At 39.3% G+C, this 26818-nt stretch overlaps 2 protein-coding genes across 3 annotated transcripts in view; both read left to right on the forward strand.

Moving 5' to 3' along the window:
• Positions 1 to 10088, forward strand: part of ift56 (intraflagellar transport 56) — a 30891-nt gene extending 20803 nt beyond the window's left edge. For both annotated transcript variants that reach the window (XM_061983968.1, XM_061983969.1), the window contains exons 17-19: positions 3944 to 4050; positions 7202 to 7335; positions 8991 to 10088. In XM_061983968.1, the coding sequence (XP_061839952.1) occupies positions 3944 to 4050; positions 7202 to 7335; positions 8991 to 9105 (356 nt within the window). In that variant the 3' untranslated portion in view covers positions 9106 to 10088. The remainder of the gene's footprint in view (positions 1 to 3943; positions 4051 to 7201; positions 7336 to 8990) is intronic.
• Positions 10089 to 11765: 1677 nt separating this feature from the next.
• ubn2a (ubinuclein 2a) overlaps positions 11766 to 26818 on the forward strand; it is a 37367-nt gene continuing 22314 nt past the window's right edge. The window contains exons 1-8 of the mRNA XM_061983970.1: positions 11766 to 13403; positions 14181 to 14291; positions 19549 to 19647; positions 21509 to 21619; positions 21709 to 21788; positions 24095 to 24659; positions 25854 to 25924; positions 26092 to 26278. Coding sequence (XP_061839954.1) covers positions 13089 to 13403; positions 14181 to 14291; positions 19549 to 19647; positions 21509 to 21619; positions 21709 to 21788; positions 24095 to 24659; positions 25854 to 25924; positions 26092 to 26278 — 1539 coding nt within the window. The 5' untranslated portion in view covers positions 11766 to 13088. The remainder of the gene's footprint in view (positions 13404 to 14180; positions 14292 to 19548; positions 19648 to 21508; positions 21620 to 21708; positions 21789 to 24094; positions 24660 to 25853; positions 25925 to 26091; positions 26279 to 26818) is intronic.

The following is a 26818-nucleotide window of genomic DNA, read 5'->3' on the forward strand; positions in this document are numbered from 1 at the left end:
AAGAATATATTCAAAGTGAAAATGATAATGTGATGAGACAAAAATGAATATGTTTGAAATACATCATATAGTTATTATTAGTTAAACGGCTAGTACAGTAGTAGTAAAACATTGAGGCTGTGCTTCTAAATGTTTTTTTTACTTGGCACACACTTTTACAAGTAATTGCAGCACATTTTGTATACTCCTGCAAACTAACAGGAAACAAAATGTTGATTTGCTCACAATTATTTTTATTAGTAAATCATTTTCAAACAACTAATCTACTTTGCGTTTGTATCGCTCAACTGCCAGTTTACTTTACTTATACATTGTAAATAAGCGCACGTTGTTAAGTTAAAAGTTAAAGTACCAATGATTGTCACACACACATTAGGTGTGCCGAAATTATTCTCTGCATTTGACCCATCACCCTTCATCACCCCCTGGGAGGTGAGGGGAGTAGTGGGCAGCAGCGGTGGCCGCGCCCGGGAATCATTTTTGGTGATTTAACCCCCAATTCCAACCCTTGTCGCTGAGTGCCAAGTGGGGAGGTAATGGGTCCCATTTTTATAGTCTTTGGTATGACTCGGCCGGGGTTTGAACTCAGAAATAAGTTGTTTACACAGAAATATTTTGTAAATGTTTATTTATATACCTTAACTGTTTCCAAACGGTGCCTGTAACGCGGGGAGAACATGCAAACTCCACACAGAAAGATCCCGAGCCCGGGATTGAACCCAAGACTACTCAGGACCTTCGTATTGTGAGGCAGACGCACTAACCCCTCTTCCACCGTGCTGCCCGGCTGTATATATATATCCATCCATCCATCCATTTTCTACCGCTTATTCCCTTCGGGGTCGCGGGGGGCGCTGGAGCCTATCTCAGCTACAATCGGGCGGAAGGCGGTTAACACCCTGGACAAGTCGCCACTTCAAATAGACAGACAACATTCACACTCACATTCACACACTAGGGCCAATTTAGTGTTGCCAATCAACTTATATGTATATATATATATATATATATATATATATATATATATATATATATATATATATATATATATATATACAGGTAAAAGCCAGTAAATTAGAATATTTTGAAAAACTTGATTTATTTCAGTAATTGCATTCAAAAGGTGTAACTTGTACATTATATTTATTCATTGCACACAGACTGATGCATTCAAATGTTTATTTCATTTAATTTTGATGATTTGAAGTGGCAACAAATGAAAATCCAAAATTCCGTGTGTCACAAAATTAGAATATTACTTAAGGCTAATACAAAAAAGGGATTTTTAGAAATGTTGGCCAACTGAAAAGTATGAAAATGAAAAATATGAGCATGTACAATACTCAATACTTGGTTGGAGCTCCTTTTGCCTCAATTACTGCGTTAATGCGGCGTGGCATGGAGTCGATGAGTTTCTGGCACTGCTCAGGTGTTATGAGAGCCCAGGTTGCTCTGATAGTGGCCTTCAACTCTTCTGCGTTTTTGGGTCTGGCATTCTGCATCTTCCTTTTCACAATACCCCACAGATTTTCTATGGGGCTAAGGTCAGGGGAGTTGGCGGGCCAATTTAGAACAGAAATACCATGGTCCGTAAACCAGGCACGGGTAGATTTTGCGCTGTGTGCAGGCGCCAAGTCCTGTTGGAACTTGAAATCTCCATCTCCATAGAGCAGGTCAGCAGCAGGAAGCATGAAGTGCTCTAAAACTTGCTGGTAGACGGCTGCGTTGACCCTGGATCTCAGGAAACAGAGTGGACCGACACCAGCAGATGACATGGCACCCCAAACCATCACTGATGGTGGAAACTTTACACTAGACTTCAGGCAACGTGGATCCTGTGCCTCTCCTGTCGTCCTCCAGACTCTGGGACCTCGATTTCCAAAGGAAATGCAAACCAAACCAACCCAAACCATCAGTGATGGTTTGGGGTGCCATGTCATCTGCTGGTGTCGGTCCACTCTGTTTCCTGAGATCCAGGGTCAACGCAGCCGTCTACCAGCAAGTTTTAGAGCACTTCATGCTTCCTGCTGCTGACCTGCTCTATGGAGATGGAGATTTCAAGTTCCAACAGGACTTGGCGCCTGCACACAGCGCAAAATCTACCCGTGCCTGGTTTACGGACCATGGTATTTCTGTTCTAAATTGGCCCGCCAACTCCCCTGACCTTAGCCCCATAGAAAATCTGTGGGGTATTGTGAAAAGGAAGATGCAGAATGCCAGACCCAAAAACGCAGAAGAGTTGAAGGCCACTATCAGAGCAACCTGGGCTCTCATAACACCTGAGCAGTGCCAGAAACTCATCGACTCCATGCCACGCCGCATTAACGCAGTAATTGAGGCAAAAGGAGCTCCAACCAAGTATTGAGTATTGTACATGCTCATATTTTTCATTTTCATACTTTTCAGTTGGCCAACATTTCTAAAAATCCCTTTTTTGTATTAGCCTTAAGTAATATTCTAATTTTGTGACACATGGAATTTTGGATTTTAATTTGTTGCCACTTCAAATCATCAAAATTAAATGAAATAAACATTTGAATGCATCAGTCTGTGTGCAATGAATAAATATAATGTACAAGTTACACCTTTTGAATGCAATTACTGAAATAAATCAAGTTTTTCAAAATATTCTAATTTACTGGCTTTTACCTGTATATATGTATATACATACACATTGTCTTTATATTCCAACGAGTTAATCCATTTTGTCATTTAACATCAATTAACATTGATTTTCATCAACATTTAACATTGTCACGTTATCGATGGGAAAATTAATTTTTAGACAATATGATTTGCCTAAGCGGCTAGGAGACACTGAGAGTAACAAGCGGTAGAAAATGGATTAGAAAGGAAAGATTAAAAAAAAAAAAAAAAAAAATACAAATTAAAAAATAAAATAAAAATAAAAAATTTAAAATTCTTGGAACTTCCCGTCCGGGTTTTGGATGCTGGGGGGGCCGGATCCGGCCCACGGGCCATAGTTTGGGGACCCCTGGTGTAAAACTTACAAACGTTGCTTGGAGTGATAAATGAAGAATCCATACGAGTAGTAACACTATAAAAGTTTAAAGTTAAAGTACCAATGATTGTCACACACACACTAGGTGTGGCAGAATTATTCTCTGCATTTGACCCATCACCCTTGATCACCCCCTGGGAGGTGAGGGGAGCAGTGAGCAGCAGCGGTGGCCGCGCCCGGGAATCATTTTTTGGTTATTTAATCCCCAATTCCAACCCTTGATGCTGTATGGGTCCCATTTTTATAGTCTTTGGTATGACTCGGCCGGGGTTTGAACTCACGACCTACCGATCTCAGGGCGAACACTCTAACCACTAGGCCACTGAGCAGCTATGGACGGCTAAAAGACCAAACGGCAACTGCACTTCCGGGTAATGGCTCGGTATAAACAGTAGGGCAATGCAGCACCTGCAGTGAACGAACTCGTTTAAAATAACACATCTATTCAGTGTGTTTGCTTGTTTTTTTTCAATCTATTTACATTATGGTCGTCAGCAAAGAAAAATCCATATACAAGCCGCACCGTTTTATAAACCGCAGGGTGCAAAGACTAGGAAAAAAGTAGTGGCTTATAGTTCGGAATTTACGGTACATTATTATTAGTGGCTGTGCTTACCATATTAGCGGGTTTTTTTTTATTGAGAGCGCAATACCTCTCACTACAGCTTCCATTTCTATACTAGTCCACGAAAGGCTGGCTTTTTGGCCCTTTGAAGCCACCGTACTTCTTGGTTGTGTTGGGCAAGGCTTAAAGCAGGTCATGAGTAATGTCAGAGCACCCAAGTGTTCACGTCGACACACACGTTGAAGTAACTGACGGTATGTTTTGGACTGCTTCGACCATGTGTGTCTATTCACATGCACACTAATGTGATGGATAGCTATGTCCATAGATAATCTGATCTTCTTGGGCTTTTTCAGACATCATGAACCAGAAGGGTCGTCTTGCCTGGGAGCTTTATCTGAAGATGGGCACTTCTTCTGACTCCTTCAGTTTGCTTCAGCTCATCGCCAACGACTGCTACAAGGTAGGAATATAAAGAAGTGTATTTTTACATTGTTTTAATGGTATTTATGATTTTATGCCATATTCCCACTACCTTCTTCCTTGGGTTATTTGCAGTACAGCCATTTACAGAGCTGGGTAGTAATGCGCTTCATTTACTTCAAGGGGAACCGCACTTTTTTTTTTGTCGATCATTCACAATCCTTATGTGGGAAAAGAACACATATGTTTTTTGTTTTTTTTAAACAAACGCTAGCGAAAGTCAGCCAACAATGGGGGTTATAAGATTTGCTTTATTCCGCCTATAGAGCGCTCTAAAAAACAATCAAAAACCTCCATCAACGGTTTATATACATGCTGTAAATATATATGTAATGTACTAACAGGCACAGTCATAATAACATGTAATATTTACGTATTATTGCTCAATTTGAGCATTAGGCGGCACGTTATTTTAGACCCATCACAACGTTCGCTATATTTCCTTCAACACTATCTACCAATCATGACAGACTTTATGAGAGATGACGACTACTTGGGAAATATTTGATACAGAACCATATATTTTTGAGCCTGAAAATAAGGACGGTGAGCTGTAAGTTTTAGAAGATGATTGATAAGCAGATACAGCAATAGCACTTTTGCTAAGTTCTAAACAAGAAATACAAACAAATAACATGATAATATAATCACTTACTGTACAATGTCTGCTCTCACTGGGATACCGACTGATGGGATGTTCATATCTTCTTTAGATGAAGAATTAGTCATTATCTTCACGCAGGTAAAAAGAACAAGAACAAATTCGGAAACAAGCATTTTTTTCGTGCCTTTCTCGCAATGTCTGTGTCTAAGTTGAATGTCAGAGTTGACATACTCCTCGGTTTACGGCCACACCTGAATTAACTTTTATCAACTCAGAGGCGATGTAGCAGCTCAGTACAGTGTGTCGTTAGCTGCATAAGCTAGTTACCTCTCCGCGATCACGGCAGTGCTAAAAGTAGTTCCTTGGGGTTAGCGCTAATAATAACAATATCGCTAATATTTTAACATGTGAACGGATTATTGTTGCCGGGTTTCCAATGTTTTGTATATAGATTTATGTAGGGATGTCCGATAATGGCTTTTTGCCGATATCCGATATTCCGATATTGTCCAACTCTTTAATTACCGATACCGATATCAACCGATACCGATATCAACCGATATCAACCGATATATACAGTCGTGGAATTAACACATTATTATGCCTAATTTGGACAACCAGGTATGGTGAAGATAAGGTACTTTTAAAAAAAATGTATAGAATAAAATAAGATACATAAATTAAAAACATTTTCTTGAATAAAAAAGAAAGTAAAACAATATAAAAACAGTTACATAGAAACTAGTAATTAATGAAAATTAGTCAAATTAACTGTTAAAGGTTAGTACTATTAGTGGACCAGCAGCACGCACAATCATGTGTGCTTACGGACTGTATCCCTTGCAGACTGTATTGATATATATTGATATAAAATGTAGGAACCAGAATATTAATAACAGAAAGAAACAACCCTTTTGTGTGAATGAGTGTAAATGGGGGAGGAAGGTTTTTTGGGTTGGTGCACTAATTGTAAGTGTGTGTGTTTTTTATGTTGATTTAATAAAAAATAAAAAATAAAATAAAAAATGATACCGATAATAAAAAACGATACCGATAATTTCCGATATTACATTTCAACGCATTTACCGGCCGATAATATTGACAGGCCGATATTATCGGACATCTCTAGATTTATGCATTGTTAGCCACCTTGTTGTGTTTGCCGTAACAAAACTAGAATGCATAGAAAAAAGAAAAATGTGTTCTTGTCTCAAAGAGGGATTGTGAATTATAGGCAAAATTCCAAAAAAAAAGTGCAGTTCCCATTGAAGTAACTTTTTGGATAAATTGTAAACAAAGTAGTTTTCATGCCACATATTTTTTACTTTTACTTTAGTATTTTTGTTAAGAAGAAATGCTACTCTTACTTCAGTACACCGAGTTTCATTCCGATTGCTATATTTATATACATTATCATTATAATTGGGCTTCACGGTGGGAGAGGGGTTAGTGCATCTGCCTCACAATACGAAGGTCCTGAGTAGTCTTGGGTTCAATCCCGGGCTCGGGATCTTTCTGTGTGGAGTTTGCATGTTCTCCCCGTGACTGCGTGGGTTCCCTCCGGGTACTCCGGCTTCCTCCCACCTCCAAAGACATGCACCTGGGGATAAGTTGATTGGCAACACTAAATTGGCCCTAGTGTGTGAGCGTGAATGTTGTCTGTCTATCTGTGTTGGCCCTGCGATGAGGTGGCGACTTGTCCAGGGTGTACCCCGCCTTCCGCCCGATTGTAGCTGAGATAGGCTCCAGCGCCCCCCGCGACCCCATAGGGAATAAGCGGTAGAAAATGGATGGATGGATGGATGGATCATTATAATTATTTAGAACCCATTGATTACTGCTTGCAAAGAGACTTCTTTCAGCTGGCACGGTTAAATGACTCTTTCCTCAATCCAATATAAGCACTACTGCCGTTTGATTCCTTTTCACCAATGAAACAGGGCCTGACAGTCACATGACCGCACTCAAACACCACACTGTATAATGTAACATGATGTCAGACAAACTAGGAAAAAGAACATTGATATCATGCGCTGTCATCTGTGTCAGTAGAAAATGCTCACTTTTCACCCTACAGTATTTTCATTTCCAACTAGAGAAAACATGTTGCGGGAAGTTGTCGATGTTTTTTATGTTTTAGCTTATAAAGTCATAACTGATTATAAAGCGTGCCTCTCTGTCTCTCACACACTAACTACGGTTTTAGTGCAAGTACCGTTAGAAATAGCTCCCAAATAAATCCGAAGTTACCCCACCAGTTACTCAGTACTTGAGTATTTTTTTTCACTGAATACTGAGGTAAGTATTTGGATGACTGCACTTTACTTTTACTTGAGTCTTATCATATTAACCGTGAGTCATATTGCTTGAGGACAATATTTAGCCACACTACCCACCTCTGGTAATTTAAAATATACTCGTTTTTCTCTATCCTACTCTGCCTTGCCAAAATATAGCCCTGTGTATCTAATACATGTTTGTTAAATATGTGTAATAACTGTGCTTTTTTGCATGATGTGTGTTTCAGATGGGACAGTTCTACTTTGCAGCTAAGGCATTTGATGCTCTGGAGAAGCTAGACCCAGATTCCGACTACTGGGAGGGGAAGAGAGGGGCATGTGTTGGCATCTTTCAGCTCATTTTAGCCAAGAAAGAGTCCAAGTATGTTTACTTCTTTCTTTATAATGCATATTTAAAACAACTAAAAAGGCACTGTAGTAGAAATGGAGGTAATAATCTACTAATTTATCGGAAAAAATGTATCTGTCAATTGTGTGCACTGCTTGGCTGCCACAAGCAGAGGCGCTCTTTGAACAGTATTCACCCGTATGCTGCTTAAAGTGCATGAGATACTACTGTACATCCACAATATCTAGCATAGGACATTGGCATGAAAACAGGAGTTCAGAACATTCAGAGTTTCCTCCATTCCATTATTAGTACCGTATTTTTCGGACTATAAGGCGCACTTAAAAATCCTTTCATTTTCTCAAAAATCGACAGTGCGCCTTATAACCTGGTGCGCCGAATGTACAGATTAATTCTGGTTGTGCTTACCAACCTCAAAGCAGTTTTATTTGGTACATGGTGTAATGATAAGTGTGACCTGTAGATGGTAGTCACACATAAGAGATACGTGTAGACTACAATATGACGCCAGTAACCAACACCAAAACTTGAAATGTTCCATTGAGAATTACACATTACACACGGCGCTCAAAAATGTGTCAAAATGTTTTATTACGACTTTGGTAAGCTATGAAGCCACACACCTTGATGGATTTTTGGCACATTGCGGCTACCATAGTCAGACATACAAGTATTATTATGGTGTGTGTATAAGGACTGCAAAGTGGCACCCATTAGCAGACATATTATCTGGCGTTTTGTTTCGCAAAATCAACTTTTCTTACCTTCTGGTACCTGCTAATATGTATTTGGGATCTGCATAAGTCCTGAAGATGTGTGCGCTTCCGCCATTGTAGTCCATGCCGACACTGTAATCGATAAGTTTCTTCTTTTTCGCTATCTTCTTGTTATGGGGTATTCATCCTCCGTTGTTGCCATTTCAAAAAATAAAGTAGCGTAAAATTCTAACTTATATCTGTCAGTAGACTCGCTATAAAAGCGCTAAAAACTACCGGTGGAATGGGTTTACATAATTCACCCACGGAACTATAGTTATTAGAGAGTTCCGGTCGGACGGTTTTTCATGGGACACATTTGCGGCGTTGTTGTTGCACAAGTGAGCCACAAATGAGGAGATGCTCCTCCGTTGTTTAATTTAAGTAAAGTCTGAATGTCATTAAAACGGTAAGCTCCATCTTTTGACACTTCTTTGACTCCCGTCCTTGCACGCTACACCGCTACAACAAAGATGACGGGGAGAAGACGCTGTCGAAGGTGAGCCACGTAAATAAGACCGCCCACAAAACGGCGCATCCTGAAGCGACTGTCAGAAAGCGACTTGAAGATGGTCTGTAAAACATAATTTATGCAACATTTTGACCAAATAACCATCATTACATGTTATGTAGACCACAAAGAAGTGTTTTAAATTTAGGAAAAAATCATAATATGACTCCTTTAATGCGCCTTATAATCCGATGCGCCTTTTGTATAAAAATGGACCTAAATAAACCTGCTCATCGGCAGTGCGCTTTATAATCTGGTGCACACAATGGTCCGGAAAATACGGTATTCTATTTTAAAAACTACACTGATTGGACAGGACTGAATACATTTGAGTGATTGATGGCACATTGCGTTGATCTAATATGTTTTCCTCTTACTTTACTTCCTGTTTTGCGTACCAGGGAGATACTTAAGGAGGTGGTGCTCCTGCTGCGAAATTCTGGCAACCCGCAGGTGGAATTTATCCTCCGAGTCATGAGGAAATGGGCCAAAGACAACAGAGTCTTTATTTCATGACCAACTCACGTCATGTGTGAACCCTGTGGTCATTGCATGACACACATTATATATTTGCAAAAACTTTATTATATTTACTTCTGTACTAGAAATACTGTGTTTATGTTCTTGCAAATATATTCAAATGCATTTAATTACTATAACTGACTTTTCAATGTAGTCTCTTCCTTGCTTTGTACAATTTTATTACAATGACAAAGGTTGAAACAAATTATTGCGATGGTTCAAACAGCTCTTGTATAACATAGAGCAGTGGTTCTCAAACTTTTTTCCGCTAAGTGGCACCTCAGAAAACACTTGGCTCTCCAAGTACCACCATATTGACCAACATTAAAATACATTAGTGTAGTAGGCCCAAGTATTCAATAAAAACAAGGCAGGGTTTTTTATTGAACAAGTATATACATTTTTTTTGGCCACACAGTTTGAACAGTAACACTGTGTTTGAATATAGAAAAATAAAACACTGTACTTAAATAATGAATCAAATACAACTAATTGCACATAAAAGTTAAATAAGCATTGTACCAAAAATAAATATAAAAATACAGTTTTTAAAGATTAAATAAAAATATACTCAAAAATAAATAAAACTGTATAGTATTTCATGTTTTTACTACTTTTTCATTTTATTTATATTGTAACTGGCTGGGTCCTATGTTATGTTATGTTCCACATGTAGTTTATTCAATGTTGAACAGATATTGTGAGTTCCCATGGCCACGAAGGCATCATTATGTGCAGCTTTCCCTGATGATGTTCTTTTTTTACATGTGTTCTGCGTGTTGATTGGCTGGGAGGCTAGGAAAGGGTGGACCTAAGCAGAGAATGTGGAGAACAGGCGAATCCCACGTGTGTTGAGTGGTATAAATTACGTAGGGCAGTTCTGTTTGTGTCTCAATTGTTTATTTTGGCGTCGACTACGGCCTACAGTAGTCTGATTGTAACAACTTCCATTGGATGCTAATAAACCTTTTATAACGGTTTGAGTCCCGTCATTACAATATGTAAGTGATTATTTGGCATACCAGTAGATGGGCGGTACGTGCACCACAGTTTGAGAATCACTGACATAGTGAATGTTCTGTACATTAATGTACATATTTTTTAAGATTTTAAAGGGATTTACACCTAAGATGAAAAGGACAATAGTCAGAGAAAATAGTGTAGCCTTTCAAAACATGTTACATGTAAGTAAAGATGAAAATATATCTTGAACATCAACAGTAAACAACATATTTCGCAGCTAATATGTTGTTTACTGTATATATATATATATATATATATATATATATATATATATATATATATATATATATATATATATATATATATATATATATATATATAGCTATATATATATATAGCTGATATATATATATATATATATACATATACAGGGTGTCCCAAAAAAATGTATACACCTTTTAGCAGCTGATAACTCAACTGTTTTGTTTTTTCTTTGCAGATTGAACCCTTTGAACTGAATGATGGCAGCCAGACTAAACTTTGAAGAAAGGAAATTCATTCTAAAATGCTACTGGAAGTATAAAAACGCAGTTGAAGTGCAAAGACAATTTAGGAGGGAGTTTCAAAAAGAACCACCAACATGAGTTACCATCACTCGAATTAGGGATACGTTTGAAGCTGATGGAACTGTTCAGGACGTCCACAAGAAGCGTTCCGGAAGACCACGTACATCGACAAGCCCCACAAAGGAAGAAAGAGTACTGGAATTGTTTCAGCGAAGTCCAAGAAAGTCTGTGCGGCAAGATAGTCGTGAGGTAGGCATTTCAAAATCATCTGTCCATCGCATCATGAAATGTTGTCAATGGAAAAGTCACATTCCAAGATTAGTCCATGCTCTTAATGACGATGATCCAGACCGCAGAGTACAGTATTGCGAGTGGTACTTGGAACTTTCTTTGTGGGGCTTTTTTATGTACTTGGTCTTCCGGAACGCTTCTTGCGGACGTCCTGAACAGCTTCAAACTTATCTCTAATTCGAGTGATGGTAACTTGTGTTGGTGGTTCTTTTTGAAACTCCCTCCTAAATTGTCTTTGCACTTCAACTGCGTTTTTATACTTCCAGTAGCATTTTAAAGAATGAATTTCCTCTCTTCAAAGTTTAGTCTGGCTGCCATCATTCAGTTCAAATGGTTCAATCTGCGAAGAAAAAACAAACAATTGAGTTATCACTGCTAAAAGGTGTATACTTTTTTAGGGGCACCCTGTATATATCTATATCTCTCTCCATCCATCCATTCATTCATTTTCTACCGCATGTCCCTCTCTGCTGGAGCCTATCTCAGCTGCAATCGGGCGGAAGGTGGGGTACACCCTGGACAAGTAGTCACCTCATCGCAGGGCCAACACAGATAGACAGACAACATAATTCAACATGTTGAAAGAGCCATATTGGACCAAAAATACAAAAAACAAATCTGTCTGGAGCCGCAAAAAGTAAAACGCCTTATGTAAGTGTTATAATGAAGGCAACACATTAAGTAAGTGTCTCAGAGGGTGAGATAACTCCTGGAAATTACTGGTTTAAAACTGCCAAATGTATAGGAAAGGACAGGTTGTCTTCTTCTAATAGATTTATTGCAATCTTTGCAAGCTGGGTAACGTTTGCTGTGGTCTGGAACAACATGAAAAACTTTGCTGTGGTCTAAAACAACATGACAGACAATCAGAAATGCAGCCAATATTACATACAGAAAATGTGTCATGAGACATGCAAATATAAATTAAATACACAGAGGACATACAGTAAGTAAAGGAAATTAAATGAGCTCAACTATACCTACAATTGAGGCATAATGATGCAATATGTACACACAGCTAGCCTAAATAGCATGTTAGCATGGATTATTAGCACTCCACACAAGTCAGTAACATCAACAAAGCTCACCTTTGTGCATCCACGCACAACATAAAAAGTTTGGTGGACAAAATGAGACAAAGAGGGAGTGGCATAAAACACGTCTTTCTGTAGCAGCATCGGAGAAAGTTGTAAGTAAACAAACTATGGTGCGTTCAAGGGCCAACAAAATTAGCACAAAACGGTGCTGGCCAAATACTGTCATCGAGCAAAGCATGTTTAATATAAACAGTGGGATTTCTAACAATTAGGAAGATTTGCGTCATGTTTGTTCTCCTACAGAAACATTATCAAAACAACAAATATCTTTTTCCATTTTTGAAAAAGCTTGAGGGAGCCACTGGGGCGGTGCTAAAGAGCCGCATACGGGTTACTGACCCCTGCCCTAGTATATCATGTTTATTATACTTGTAAAAAATGGGACTTTCTTGGATAAATAAAGGTTGAAAAAATTTTTAAACACTTCAAAGAGTCAACAGGTGACTGCCTTTATGCACAATCAAACAAAGCTGTCCTGTGATGTGCAACCGGTCATTTGGCTGCTGTTTGTTGTCATTGTTTTCATAAAAAAAAACATTAAAGTCAATGATTCAGATGAAGCTATCACAACTCCACTTTTCCACCCTCTGCCCTTCAGTCAGCCTCTTTGAAAAGGTCATTAAAATAGTGCTGGTGTTATTATCGCCTGTTGTGACAGGGGCGGGTCTAAGGTCGGGGCGCGCGCTGATTGGACGCGATAACGCCCCTGTGTGTCACGGCGTTTCCGGTCTGAACGTACACGCATGCGCAGTGACCCCTCTCCCTCGACTGATATTTTATTTACTCCCAAAACCAAGATGGCTCCCGTAACTGTGTCGGTCCCATAGCAAATCGAGGATGCGAGCAGCTACCGGAAAAACAACTTTCCCCCGACCGTCGCATCCCCTGGAATCCATTTCGTATGGTTCGGAGGAGGCCTCCACCTCCGCGTAGCCGCTGAGCAGCCCTAGGGGCTTCGCGGAACCTTCCTTCAGGCACTAATTCGGACTAGTTTGGCGAAGTATCTCGTCTCCTTGTCGCCGTGTGTCCGGAGAGACGTGCGGGCAGGCAGCTCATCCAAATGGCCGAACCGAGAAAAGTGCAGTTTGTCACCCTGTCGGCCTTCGCGACCGGAGCCACCTCGGAGTCGAGAAAACGCCGACTGGAGGACGAGGCCGACTTTAACTTCAGCGGTGACGACGAGGTCGAAGCAGCGGCGGCGGCGTTAGCGGAGCCCGGGGCAGGAGGTGCCGCCAACCGCCTCGGCAAAGCCGGCGAGAGGGACAAGGCTGGAGCCGAGAAGAGGGCGACGGTGCGGCTCAACCTGCCCCTCAGCGAGCCGGACGACCGCGCCTCTGCCGAGTTTAATTACGGCGAACTCATCCACAACCTCCAGGTAGGGTCCCCCTCACTTCGGAAGTGGAGCGGGACTGGAGCTGGACGTCATTTTGTTCCACTTTGCCATGTTTGATTGGACTTGTCACGGCTAGATATGCTGAGGGTTGGGGGGAAGTGCACCTTGTCTTTCGTGGATGACCAACACCAAAAAGACAGCTGCAGTTTGTTTTGAAAGGGGGTGTTCTTGTTCAACTCCACTCTTGCTTTCCAACTTCTGTTTAACAGTAAATGAGAGGACGCTGTGTCAGACACAAGATAGTAATGAGGCTTCTTATCATGTACCTGTGTGCTGCTGTCTCTTGCCCAGCAACAGTCACACGGCCATTAGAGCCCTCCACATGCCACATGCAGCCTCCTCCTGGCCCTCTGTTACTCAAGTACCAGGATGTAACATGTCACACACCATTTGTTTATTTCATGCTTAGATTTTATTTAGTAGAAAAGTTTGCAGGACAAAAAGGAGCACACGTTTTTTAAATGTTTACCAATTTGTGGTGTTTTGCAAAATGTTTATCACTTTTAGGTCAATCTAAGATCAAAGCACACAATGTTAGCTATTGTTTTTTTTTCAATGTGGCACCTTTTACTAAAGAATGTCACAATATCAAAGGTGGCTCCACATAGAAGCAAATTAGAGCAATGTTGTAAGATCAGAGGACTTACTAAAGCCAATCAAACCTGCTCAAAGCCACTAGGGGGCATATTAGTACTGTCTGAGGACTGCTATAATTTGTAATGATGCATTAATAATCTTTTTTTTAAAAATATCTTTCAGACAAAGAACAAACCTCCAGTTGTGACTCGTGCCCCCAATGACCCTTTCAACGATGACGAGAGAGAGCGGCTCCAAGTTGAGGCCATGGCTAAGAAGTTTGAGAATAAATATGTAAGTTATTCCTCACATAATGTGCACCTGTTTTTTCAATACTACTGGATGTAGACTCAAAGACATCTGTGTGATTGTATGTTGTTAATTAAACACAAAAAACAACCCGCCAATGTCCAATAAAGTTTATATTTTTCTGTCAAATTAACGAAAGTCGGACTGATTATGATCATGATCACTTTGATTGGCTGTAAGCATTCAAAGACAAGACAGTAGTTATTACATTTATTAATAAGATAAGATGTAAAGATACACACAGGAACAGTTGACATTAACACGGAAGATTCTAGCACTATATGTTGCTATTTTATATGAATGTACTTTTGTATTAGTTTTTACTAGAATGTAATTTTTTTTTTTCACTGGCCAACTGTCATGTATACATGATAGGGCTGGACAATACGGATAATTATTGGTATTCTTTTTTATGACCTATCGAAAATAAGGACCAGGAGAAAAATTAATTAAATGTAAACATTTTTATTTAAAATGTAACCTTCTTCTGATTATAATTCTCTCAGCTATCAAAGCAGAAAGGAAAAGAAATGTCAACACAACCATAGAAAACAGTTAAACAATCAATGTAAACAACATTTTAAAATCATATTGAACACTTAACAATAACCTCTTAAAATGCAGGTGCAAAATAAAGAATATTTAAGAATTGTTTAATAAAGTGTAACAAATTAGTGCAAAGTGTGAAAATAACAGAGAGAACCCTGATAATAACTATTTTTGGTAGGTTTAGTGCCAGAAGTTTGCTCGAAGGTGGTGTGATATAACCGGTCTTGGTAGGGGGGACGAGCGCCTTGCATAATTTATAGACTTCATTGGTCTGACTACCGTCCGTATTTAAAAAATCCCCAAAACTGGCATGATGTCGAGTTGACTTGTTGTTTTATCAAAAATGTATTTTTTCTCTGCACGACTCATTTTTAGTTTCTCTTCTCACTTCATGCAAAGAATCAACCAACAACAAGATGATGCAACCAAACCTGATAGTTGACACTGTTACCTGATTGGCTGTTAGCGTGTTACTCCCACTGATTAGTGATCATTTTCTGCATTGCCTGGTTACCAGAGAGCGAGTGTCTTTGTTCATGCAACCAACTTCGCTTCGCAACTTACGTTTTTTTTTTATGAAGAAAACAAAAATTGGAAAATTTTATTGAACACATTTTTTATAGCTAGTACATGTCTATCGTGATATATATATTGTATGTCGTTTTATCGCAGAACCCTAATACATGATTTACGGTAGTAATAATGCTATCTCCAACTAATACCGTAAATTAGAAGCACTTTGTCCGATTAGTAACATAGCGAAGGTGATTTCATTTATATTCACCAAATTCTTTTTTTCTTCATCTGTCCTCAGTTAATTCAAGTAGAAAAAAAACTGTTGGAAATGAAAAAAAACAGTGTAGAATGGCAGGATTTTCTCTGCGAACTGTTAATTATTTTTATTAAAACTATTTATGTTAAAACTATATAAAATCAAATATGGAGAACAGCAAGTTGTGCAAAAAGTATTGACTCATTGAACAGTTTAAACATTTAAAGTACTAATACAAACCCCAAAACCAGTGAAGTTGGCATTTTGTGTAATTCGTAAATAAAAACAGAATACAATGATTTGCAAATCCTTTTCAATTTATGTTCAATTGAATACACTGCAAAGACAAGACTGAGAAACTTATTTTTTTGTGCAAATAATCATTAACTTAGAATTTACTGGCAGGAACACATTGCAAAAAAGTTGGAACAGGGGCATTTTTACCACTGTGTTACATGGCCTTTCCTTTTAACAACACTCAGTAAACGTTTGGGAACTGAGGAGACACATTTTTGAAGCTTTTCAGATGGAATTATTTTCCATTTTTGCTTAATGTATAGCATAAGGTGTTCAACAGTCCGAGGCCTCGTTGTCGTATTTTACGCTTCATAATGCGCCACACATTTTCAATGGGAGACAGGTCTGGACTACAGGCAGGCCAGTCTAGTACTCGCACTCTTTCACTATGAAGTCACGCTGTTGTAACACGTGGCTTGGCATTGTCTTGCTGAAATAAGCAGGGGCGTCCATGATAACGTTGCTTGGATGGCAACATATGTTTCTCCAAAACCTGTATGTATCTTTCAGCATTAGTGGTGCCTTCACAGATGCGTCAGTTACCCGTGCCTTAGGCACTAATACACCCCCATATCATCACAGATGCTGGCTTTTGAAATTTGCGCCTGTAACAATCCGGGTGGTTCTTTTCCTCTTTGTTCCGGAGGACACGACGTCCACAGTTTCCAAAAACAATTTGAAATGTGGACTCATCAGACCACAGAACACTTTTTCACTTTGCATCAGTCCGTCTTAGATGAGCTCGGGCCTAGTAAAGCCGGCGGCGTTTCTAGGTGTTGTTGATAATTGGCTTTCGCTTTGCATAGTAGAGTTTTAACTTGCACTTACAGATGAAGCGACAAACTGTAGTTACTGACAGTGGTTTTCTGAAGTGTTCCTGAGCCCATGTGGTGATATCTTTTACACACTGATGTCGCTTGTTGATGCAGTACCGCCTGAGGGATCCAAGGTCACGGGCATTCAATGTTACGTGCAGTGATTTCTCCAGATTCTCTGAACCTTTTGATGATATTGTGAACCATAGATGGTGAAATCCCTGAATTCCTTGCAATAGCTCATTGAGAAATGTTGTTCTTAAACTGTTTGACAATTTGCTCACACATTTGTTCACAAAGTGGTGACCCTCGCCCATCCTTATTTGTGAATGACTGTGCATTTCATGGAAGCTGCTTTTATACCCCCTGTTCCCAATTAGCCTGTTCACCTGTGGGATTTTCCAAATAAGTGTTTGATGAGCATTCCTCAACTTTCTCAGTCTTTTTTACCACTTGTGCCAGCTTTTTTGAAACATGTTGCAGGTATCAAATTCCAAATGAGCTAATATGTGCAAAAAATAACAAAAGTTTTCCAGTTCAAACGTTAAGTCTTTGCAGTCTATTCAATTGAATATAGGTTGAAAAGGATTTGCAAATCATTGTATTCTGTTTTTATTTATGATTCACACAACGTGCCAACTTCACTGGTTTTGGGGGTTGTAGAATGGAAAAACAGAAGCTATATAATTGAAGCTATTATCATATATATCTGATTTATAACACCAAAAGACAAAGTATGCAAAAAAATAGATGTGATCAAAATAGTATCAATCTCACATAGATTTCCGAGCCATTATGAGAGATAATGAGCTAGCCAGTCACATGATGCGATGTAGAGTTAGGAACCACAGATCCTTTCCCCATGAACAACAATGCTAATCATGCTGACTTTGTGAGAGCCAACAACGATTACTTTGGGAAATATAATGGTGCAGAACTTTATATTTTTGAGCCTGAATATAAGGAAGATGTGCTCTAAAAGTTTTAGAGGCTGTGTGCTAAACATATCCAGCTTTAGTAAAACACTACAGCATCATGTAGCAGTATTGCTAAGTGCTAAACAAAAAACACAAACTATGAACATAATGCAACTCTTTTACTGTACAATATCTGCTCTCACTGTAATGACGACTGATAGGATGTTCATATCTTTCTTTTTAGATGAAGAATTAATCATAATCCACACGAAAGGTTAAAGGAAAAAGTTGCTGCCTGCAGACACTCTTTGGTTGCAGTGTCTTTGTGTCCATCTCTGGGTATAAATTGAATGTCACAGTCTAGATTCATGGCTAAATCCTCCTATTATCTAGATGAGAGGCATGATTTATAATCCAGAATAACTTTGATGAGCCAAGACGCGAGGCAGCAGCAGTGGTAGGCTGCAGCATAAGCGAGTTACCTCTCTGTTATGCTGCGCTAAAAATGGTTTGTCTGCGACTGCGTTAGCGCTTATAATAACAATATAAACATATGTGTTCATGTCTTGTATAAGGATTGTGAATGATAGACAGCACTTCTCTTTCTAATTTTTGCGTATTTCCAGTATGACTGATCTGATACTATGGTCTAGAGCAGGGGCGCCGAAAAGGGGGGGTAAAGGAGACGGATTCTAGGGGCCCATGATGGAGGGGGGCCCAGAGAGGCCCCTAATGATGATGAAATTATAATACAGAAAAAATAATGACACTGTGTTGGGGGCCCTGGAAAGATTCTTTTCATGGGGCCCAAAATCCCTAGCGGCGCCCCTGGTCTAGAGCGCAGAAGGGTTCCTTCCCATCGTGACGTCGTCCCACTCCGAATCTACGGAAATTGTCGGAGACATTCGGAGCGGAATATTCATTATGGCCGTCTGAAATTGGGGCATTTTTTGATGATCAGACAGTATTTTCTCATACTTTGCGGATTGTAAATACAATTGAATATGATTTAATGGACTCAGTGAAACACAATTAATCATATAAAGTGAACTTGTTTTTTCCATCCTATTGGTACTTTAACTTTGGAGAAAGTACAGTTCCTGAAAAAAAAGCCCTAACTTTTTGTGAGTTGCGTGTTTTAACAACACAGTTCTAAATCCATCCATCTATTTTCTACCGCTTATCCCTTTCGGGTCGCGGGTGGTGCTGGAGCCAATCTCAGCTGCAATCGGGCGGAAGGCGGGGTACACCCTCGACAAGTCGCCACCTCATCACTTCTTTGCGGAAATCTTTTATTTATAGATCTTTATCGCTCTGGAATAACCTGCCTCAAATTCTCACCGGCATTGAAAGTAAACAGGTTTTTAAATAGAGAGTAATATTTTATCTGAGTCTTTAAATTAGTTTGCTCGTTGATGATTTGTTTGGTTTTATATTGTGTAGTTATATTTATATGGTAATTATTATTCTGTGACTGTAAATTGTTTGCTTGTTTTCTTATTGATGCTTTTATTTTTTTCTGTATTGTGTAGTTATAATTATATGCTTTTACTTGTAATTGTATTGAATTGTGGACCCCAGGAAGACTAGTGGGTTGTTGAGGCAACCAGCTAATGGGGATCCTTAATAAAAATCAAATCACAGGGCCAACACAAATAGACAACATTCACATTCACACACTAGGGCCAATTTAGTGTTGCCAATCAACCTATCCCCAGATGCATGTCTTTAGTTCTAAATCTATTTATTTAATTGAGCGTTATACAATGATCAGGGTCATTTAACAACATTTATTGTTTGTACGCTGAACATTTATGTGCATGTGCTTTACAGAGAAAACTCCACATCTAAAGGTCAACATTAATGAGTGGTTTGTGCATTTTGTGTCATAGGGCAACACGACAAAGAAAAGGAAGGACAGAATGCAGGATTTGATTGATATTGGCTTTGGCTACGATGAGACGGACCCCTTCATAGACAACTCTGAGGCCGTGAGTACCCTTCAACTAGGGCTGCAACAACTAATCGATTAAATGGATAATAAAAATAGTTTGTGATTAATTTAGTCATCAATTCGTTGGATCTATGCTATGCGCATGCGCAGAGGCTACTTTTTTTTAATTTACATTTTTTTATTATTTTTTAAAAAACTTTTATTTATAAACTGCAACATTTACAAACAGCTGAGAAACAATAATCAAAATAAGTATGGTGCCAGTATGCTGTTTTTTTTCAATAAAATACTGGAAAGGATAGAAATGTAGTGTGTCTCTTTTATCCGATTATTAATCGATTAATCAAAGTAATAATCGACAGATTAATCGATTATCAAATTAGTTGTTAGTTGCATCCCTACCTTCAACCATACACACATACATTACTTAAGGTACTGAATACTTTTTTATTGAAACTTACCTTTTTTAACATATTATTCCTGGTGATTTACATAACATAGCATTTTAGACCCCCTATGTTAGTGAATATGCGCCTCCTTGCAAACAACCAGACTTTCCAAATTAAACAAAATGACTCATTAACAAAAATGTAATCTGACCATAGTAATTTATTTTTTCTAAGTATTTTAAGAGAGTTTTGGTAAAAAGTAGGAGTGTTTGAATCGGTGAATTATGTTGTCGATTTCGATATTGACCATCCATTAGTGAAAACGGCCGATATCAATCACATGTATTAATTGTAAATTTTTCAATATATTTATTGTGAGTGCTATTGACAATTTAACAGTATCAGTACAATATTTAAATTAGTTTCTAATTGTCTTTTATTACATACAATTGTTAGAGCAAACAAAGTAAATTTTACAAAATTACTAAACAAATGCAAAAACTTAAATTACAGCCATTTGACTGTCAAAGTCCTTCTATGTCCAGGTAATTATTCTCTGAATTTCTAAACAAAACAAAAACATTTTGAGAAAAAAATAAATATTGACATAATCACTATAGTATTTATCATGTTTTGATATGACCCTTGGTATTGACACCACCACTTTATTGATCAATTTGTCCTCCTCTTACATGTTGTGCATTGACTGTGACAATGCTGACACCAACAGCTGTTCGCTAGACTCTTAATAAACTACTTGTTAATTTCCTGGTAATATCTGCTTACTTTCTGCTGTAACACGCTTCCATCTATACTTCTTAAACTTTACTAAGCACTTATGTATTTGTGTTGTTTTTAGCTTGCTTAACTATTAGCCTGCTTGCTCTCTTTGTGTAACATGTTTAGCTTCGTCCACCAGTGAAAGATAGTAAGAAATGCAGTTTATTTACCGTAATGGAGGTGATTAATATTAACTTAGTCGAGTGGCTCCACACTCTGTATGGATGTATACAATTAATTAGCTGCTAGCTTCTCAGCTGGGGGACTAAAATAAATACAGTATCAGCCAAATGGATCAGCTTTGAAAGGCATTAATCAGCAATGCGATCACATACTTTTTCAAGAAAATCGTACGATAATGATCGGTATTCGCTCAATCGACACAGCCCTAATTAAAAGCTAGTTGTTTTGTCAATTCAAGAAGTTGTTTTGATCAGGTAGTTTGTTAGGATGTTTATGCACAAACTAAATAATTAAACTACTTTAGTATGGCTGCAGGCTACAAATAATAGTAGACACCATGTACAGAAACATTTTTGATCAGTAATGGACTGATTGATTAATATGCCTATCTGTATTTGGCACCCAATCACTACTGGGCCCTTAGGAGAGGACTCGCATTGCCTGGTACATTGGGGATTTTTTTTTTTAAATATTTGGACCGTTGGGAGTGTCATTCTAATGTTGTTTTTTGGTTCATTGTGTTCCTTCATACTGTTTGTCTGGCAGTATGATGAGCTGGTGCCTGCGTCTTTGACTACAAAGCTCGGGGGCTTTTACATCAACACTGGCACGCTGCAGTTCAGAGCGGCCTCCGACTCCGAAGGAGAGGAGGACAAGGTGAGCTTTGTGCCCATTTGGACATCTTAAGCACCCTGGGGTCCTTGCACGATTTACAAAGTCAAGTTGTGTGTGCGCTGTTATTTCAGAAAGCAAACAATGACATTGAACAGGTGAAGAGGAAAAGGAACGAAGAAGAAGATGAGAAAAGCAGAGAACCTAAACCAGGGTAAGTACTTGAAGGATAAATATTTAGAGGATTTTGGTGAGTGGAATTCTTCTTAACGTCTCATTTGATAACAATCCTTTGAAAATGAATCACACCCTTTTGAATATTCGAACCAAATGTCACCAAACGTCTGTCGGCTCTTTCAGCATGCTAGTAAAACGCCATCTCATGCATCTTCTTGATGGCAGCAGGGATGCTGACTCGCTCTTTGCATGCAACCGCCTCGGAATAAAAGCACTCCGTTATCCAAGCTCACATAGGCTAGATAGTCAAACATGAAAACTAGGGCTAAAAATAGCAGCAGCTCCTGCCATTGTGTCTTCAAAGCGGAGGATGCGGGATGTTTGTGACAGCTCGTTCAGAACAGGTTAATCCATCCACACACACCATGTTTTTCGGTGGGTAGAGGAGGCAAAATGTCACTTGACTCGGGAAGAATTCCGTTGGTTGTGTGAAATAGATTTTTGATTGTATTTGATTGTTTTGGAGCATTTGCAAAACTGAGTGCAGTACCTGATTGAAACCACAGGAGGTACTCTTTATTCAGTTAGACCTAGTTTGCGTCTAAAGAACACTTATCAGAGTATTAGGAAATAATTTGCTAAAAAATTTTGTCGTAGAAATTTGGACTGTCAAATATACATTTTTAAAGCAGTTTTCAGTAAATTACTTGCAAAATTTCAATTAACTTAAAAAACACAGCAGTGTTTTGACACAAATGCAATTTTATAGTCAGAATGTCATACACAACCTTTTTTTTATGTTTTACTAAATAAATGTGATTTATTTGTTCAAAACCTGGTAACAGTATTATCTAAAGTCCCATGAGGGTGTATGCGCACAGGCGTATGCACTGACCAACACAAGCTGCCTTTCAGGTAACTATTCGCAGTTAAAGTAAAGCAGCATGTCGGGTCAAAATAAAATGATCTGTGTTGATACATGATTAATGCAAACAATTTTTGTGGTTAATCACATTTTCCAGACACATGAGCGCTTCGGCATATAAGTCGCATCTTCTAAATTTTAAGAAAAATATATTTTCCATATATTAACTGCACCGTATATAAGTGTATATAAGCCGCAGATATATATGCAGTGAAATTAGGTATTTACACAAACATTTTGTAAATGTTTATTTAAATACCTTAATTGTTTCCAAACAATGCCTGTAACACGGCAGTAAAATGGCTGATCAAACAAAACAGAAGTCATCTGCATGGACCAACTAGCTGCGTAAGCTTTCTCTCCAATCAGCTAAACAGACTCAATAACTCCATGGTGATGTTTTGGTGAATGTACTGAGGAATTTGTGAAACTGAAACAATACGACAAGAATGCCATTGGAAGTTATTAATACTAACACAGACACTTGTAAATGTGTTAGTATATTAACTAATGCTAACAATGGTCACTTGATTACATTACGATAGCACGTACAAATATGCATGACAACACTCCTATAGACATCACACATAGGACGGTTTAGTAAGTATGAATAGTTTTAGTGATATTGGAAAACTTACAAAGATTGCTTGGAGTGGTAACTGAAGAATCCATACGAGCAAAAACGCTATGATTGACTCGAAGACGGAACGGCATTTGTATTTCCGGTTCAAAGCATTAAACAGAAGGAAATACTGTAGACGTTCCCGCTGCAGCACCTGCAGTGAGCGAACTCGTACAAAAGATGGCGCCATAACACAAACAATTACACACAAGATCAGTGTATTTGCTTGTGTTTTATGAAAATGTTTTGCAATATGGCCGTTAACGAAGAAATATCCATAAATTAGCTGCCTCGCTTTACAAGCAGCAGGTTTCAAAAGCGTAAGGAAAAAAGCAGCGGTTTACTGTCCCATATTTACGGTATATATTTCATAATGTCTCATGTCATATATATTTGTCAGTTACCTTTGATACTCACAACTATTGTTCAAAATAGGTTATAAAAAACTCTGAAAAGGAAAACAAATATTTACCCTAAAAATCACCTAGTGCTTGTTGGTCAAATCTCCCCACATGACATTTTGGTGTCTTGTATCCAGTGTTTATTTAAAGTGTCTGTTAAAGATTTAGTGGAGGTTTGTTGGTGTCCTTGTGGTGTTTTGTTTTTTTGGAATAAAATGAGTCGTTCACACACGTACTGTAAAGAAAAAAATTACAATACTGCCAAAATGTTGGATGCAAGAAAGGCAGCTTTCTTGTCAGATGCTACTGACAAGTGAACAATAACAAACCATGTCAGGCAGAGTGAGCATTAGTGGTGTTTGAATTTTTCCCATTTTTTCCGGATGTCCCGACAGAGTGGCAGCTCTCAACCTCCATCGACCCGAGAAGAAGAAGAGGAAGAAGCTGATGAAGGATTCGCTGTATTTGGCGGCCATGCTCCGCCGCTTCAACATGGAAAAGGAGCAGAGTAGGAAAAACAACCCCAGCATGACTCCTGTTGGCCTGGCCGTAGGCGTGGCCAACAAGCCGTGTGCTGCTGACGCAGCGAAGCACCTGCTGGCCTCTGACTCCACCCACTTGCAGGGCAATACCGCCTCTGCCACAAACAACGACCTCTCGCTGGCAGACCTGACTTCCGACCCTGCCGTGATGTCACTGCTGGGCTCAGCGAACGAGAAGGAACTTCAGGACCTCCTAGGCGACCTAGACTTTGGCTTGTTGGAAACGGACCAACAGCACGCCGTGACGTCGGCCAGGGAGAACGGCATTCTGGGTGTCGGCGCTCCAGGCCAAAAAGTAGGAGCGGGTGGGGGCAGCCAAGGGCGAAGCCTGGGGTCTTCCAGTGGACTATATTCCCCTGCGCCGCTGCCTAGCGGGTTGCCACCTCCTCTCATAAAACGCATCGAGGACCTGCGAGCGGTGAGTCACATGCAACATAAGGGCTGCTGAAGCTGACCAGGAAGGGTTAGTCACACAAAGTAATGAACCATACTGATGTTTACTGCCTTTTTCTAAAAGCTGTTTGGTGCTCCGTGCGTTAGTGGAAGTACAGTCAAGCATTGCTAAAGCATATTAGCAGAAATGTTGTTTATCTTCGTCACCTGCAATGTGTACCCTTTTATGCATCAGCTTTAATGTTATTACCCTTGCAGTTTCAAGTATTGATAAAATATTGCATGTACTACAGAAAATCTTACCTTTACTTCCTTAGTCAGTTTCTTTTACAGTCTTTAGTTGGACCTAAACATGTTCTCAAGTAGTTTGGTCCAAATATCGAAATATGTAGGCTTTTCATAATTCCCACCCACCTAATTTTTTTACATATTAAATATTGTACACATACTGGCCGCACAGGTTTATAAGCCGCGGGTGAACACATTGAAACATGAATTATTTACACAGGCGATGGTGTTCATTCACAAATCAAACAAAAGATAGTGCCTGTAACACGGCATCAAGTCAATCAAAATTGATTTATATAGCCGTTAATCACAAGGTCCTCAAAGAGCTTCACAAACTCATAATGACATCGCCTGATCTAAACCCACATCCTCAAACTCAAAAGTCCCCAAATGGGGATAAAGCAGAAACCTTGTGAAGGGACTGCAGATGAAGGGACCCCCTATCCAGGGTGATCAGCTTCAATGGATGTTGAGTTGGTACCATTTTTCAATTGTGTTAAATTAATAGATAATGTGGGAGTCCAGTCCATCGGGAAGCCAACATAGTCATAGGGGGATCTTTCCAAGCTCAGCCAAGTCATCTCCATCTGGCAGGCATAAAATAGCCTACCTGAGAAGTCATTTGGTCTTCATCTTTCTCCTCCGTTTGACCTTTCGAGGCCCATTAATGGTGGTGGATTTTCGTTCAGTTTCCTTTGTCAATGGCCTGTGTCAATCGTCCTCAGATTTGGGGCTGTGTTGTGTTAGGGTTGGGCGATATGGCCAAAAACTATATCACAAAATGTTTTTTATATTGATCGATATCAAAGATAAGCCGTCATTTCAGCAAAAATATCCATATAGTTACATTCAAGAGGGCGTGGCACATCATTTTGGATTTCTGCATGCTCTTAGATGCTGTTCGCTGACTCAGCTGTTTTTCCCCCTGCAGGCTTCACGGCAGTTTGATCAGGAGGGCAGGAAGAAGTTTTTCACCTTGGACATGAATAACATTCTGCTGGAGTGAGTATGACAAGCTCAGCTCCTCTGCTGAGCTGCATCACTTTTGTTTGGTGTCACCCTCCCTGCCGTCTCTCTGCCCCTCATTACCGGAACAGTCCCTTCATCCACCTCTCTTTAAAGCTGTCATGTGTGCCTCAAGGCTGACTTTGTCGTCTGTCCTCCATCAGCATTGAGCTGCAAGTCCTGGAGCAGCCTCCCGATGTGCGATCGGGCATCTACTCGCACATAGAGGCCTTTGTGCCGTGCAACAAGGAGACGCTCCTCAAGCGGCTCAGGAAGCTCCGCCTCAACATCCAGGTGAGGGCGGCTCAGTGTGACAACGGACTGCAGCCCCCTCCGCCTCTCAACACCAAGGTGCACACGACACGCACAATGTTTTATTCCCACCTTCTTGCCTTGCAGGTGTTTTAGTTGGCTTTTGTGTGTCAAATATCTATAATGATCTGATAAAGAAAGTCAAAACATCAATCTTAAATATGTATCAGCTTTTTTGTACCGTAATAGTAAAAACATTACCGTATTTTCCGCACCATAAAGCGCCCTGGGTTATAAGCCGCGCCTTCAATGAACGGCATATTTCAAAAGTTTGTCCACCTATAAGCCGCCCCGTGTTGTAAGCCGCATCTACCGGTAACTGCGCTAAAGGAATGTCAAAAAAACAGTCAGATAGGTCAGTCAAACTTTAATAATATATTAAAAACCAGCGTTCTAACAACTCTGTTCACTCCCAAAATGTACGCAAATGTGCAATCACAAACATAGTAAAATTCAAAATAGTGCAGAGCAATAGCAACATAATGTTGCTCGAATGTTAATGTCACAACACACAAAATAAACATAACGCTCACTTTCTGAAGTTATTCTTCATTCATAAATCCCTCGAATTCTTCTCCT

The sequence above is a fragment of the Nerophis lumbriciformis genome, linkage group LG25, assembly GCF_033978685.3.
Source record: "Nerophis lumbriciformis linkage group LG25, RoL_Nlum_v2.1, whole genome shotgun sequence".
Taxonomy (NCBI): domain Eukaryota; kingdom Metazoa; phylum Chordata; class Actinopteri; order Syngnathiformes; family Syngnathidae; genus Nerophis; species Nerophis lumbriciformis.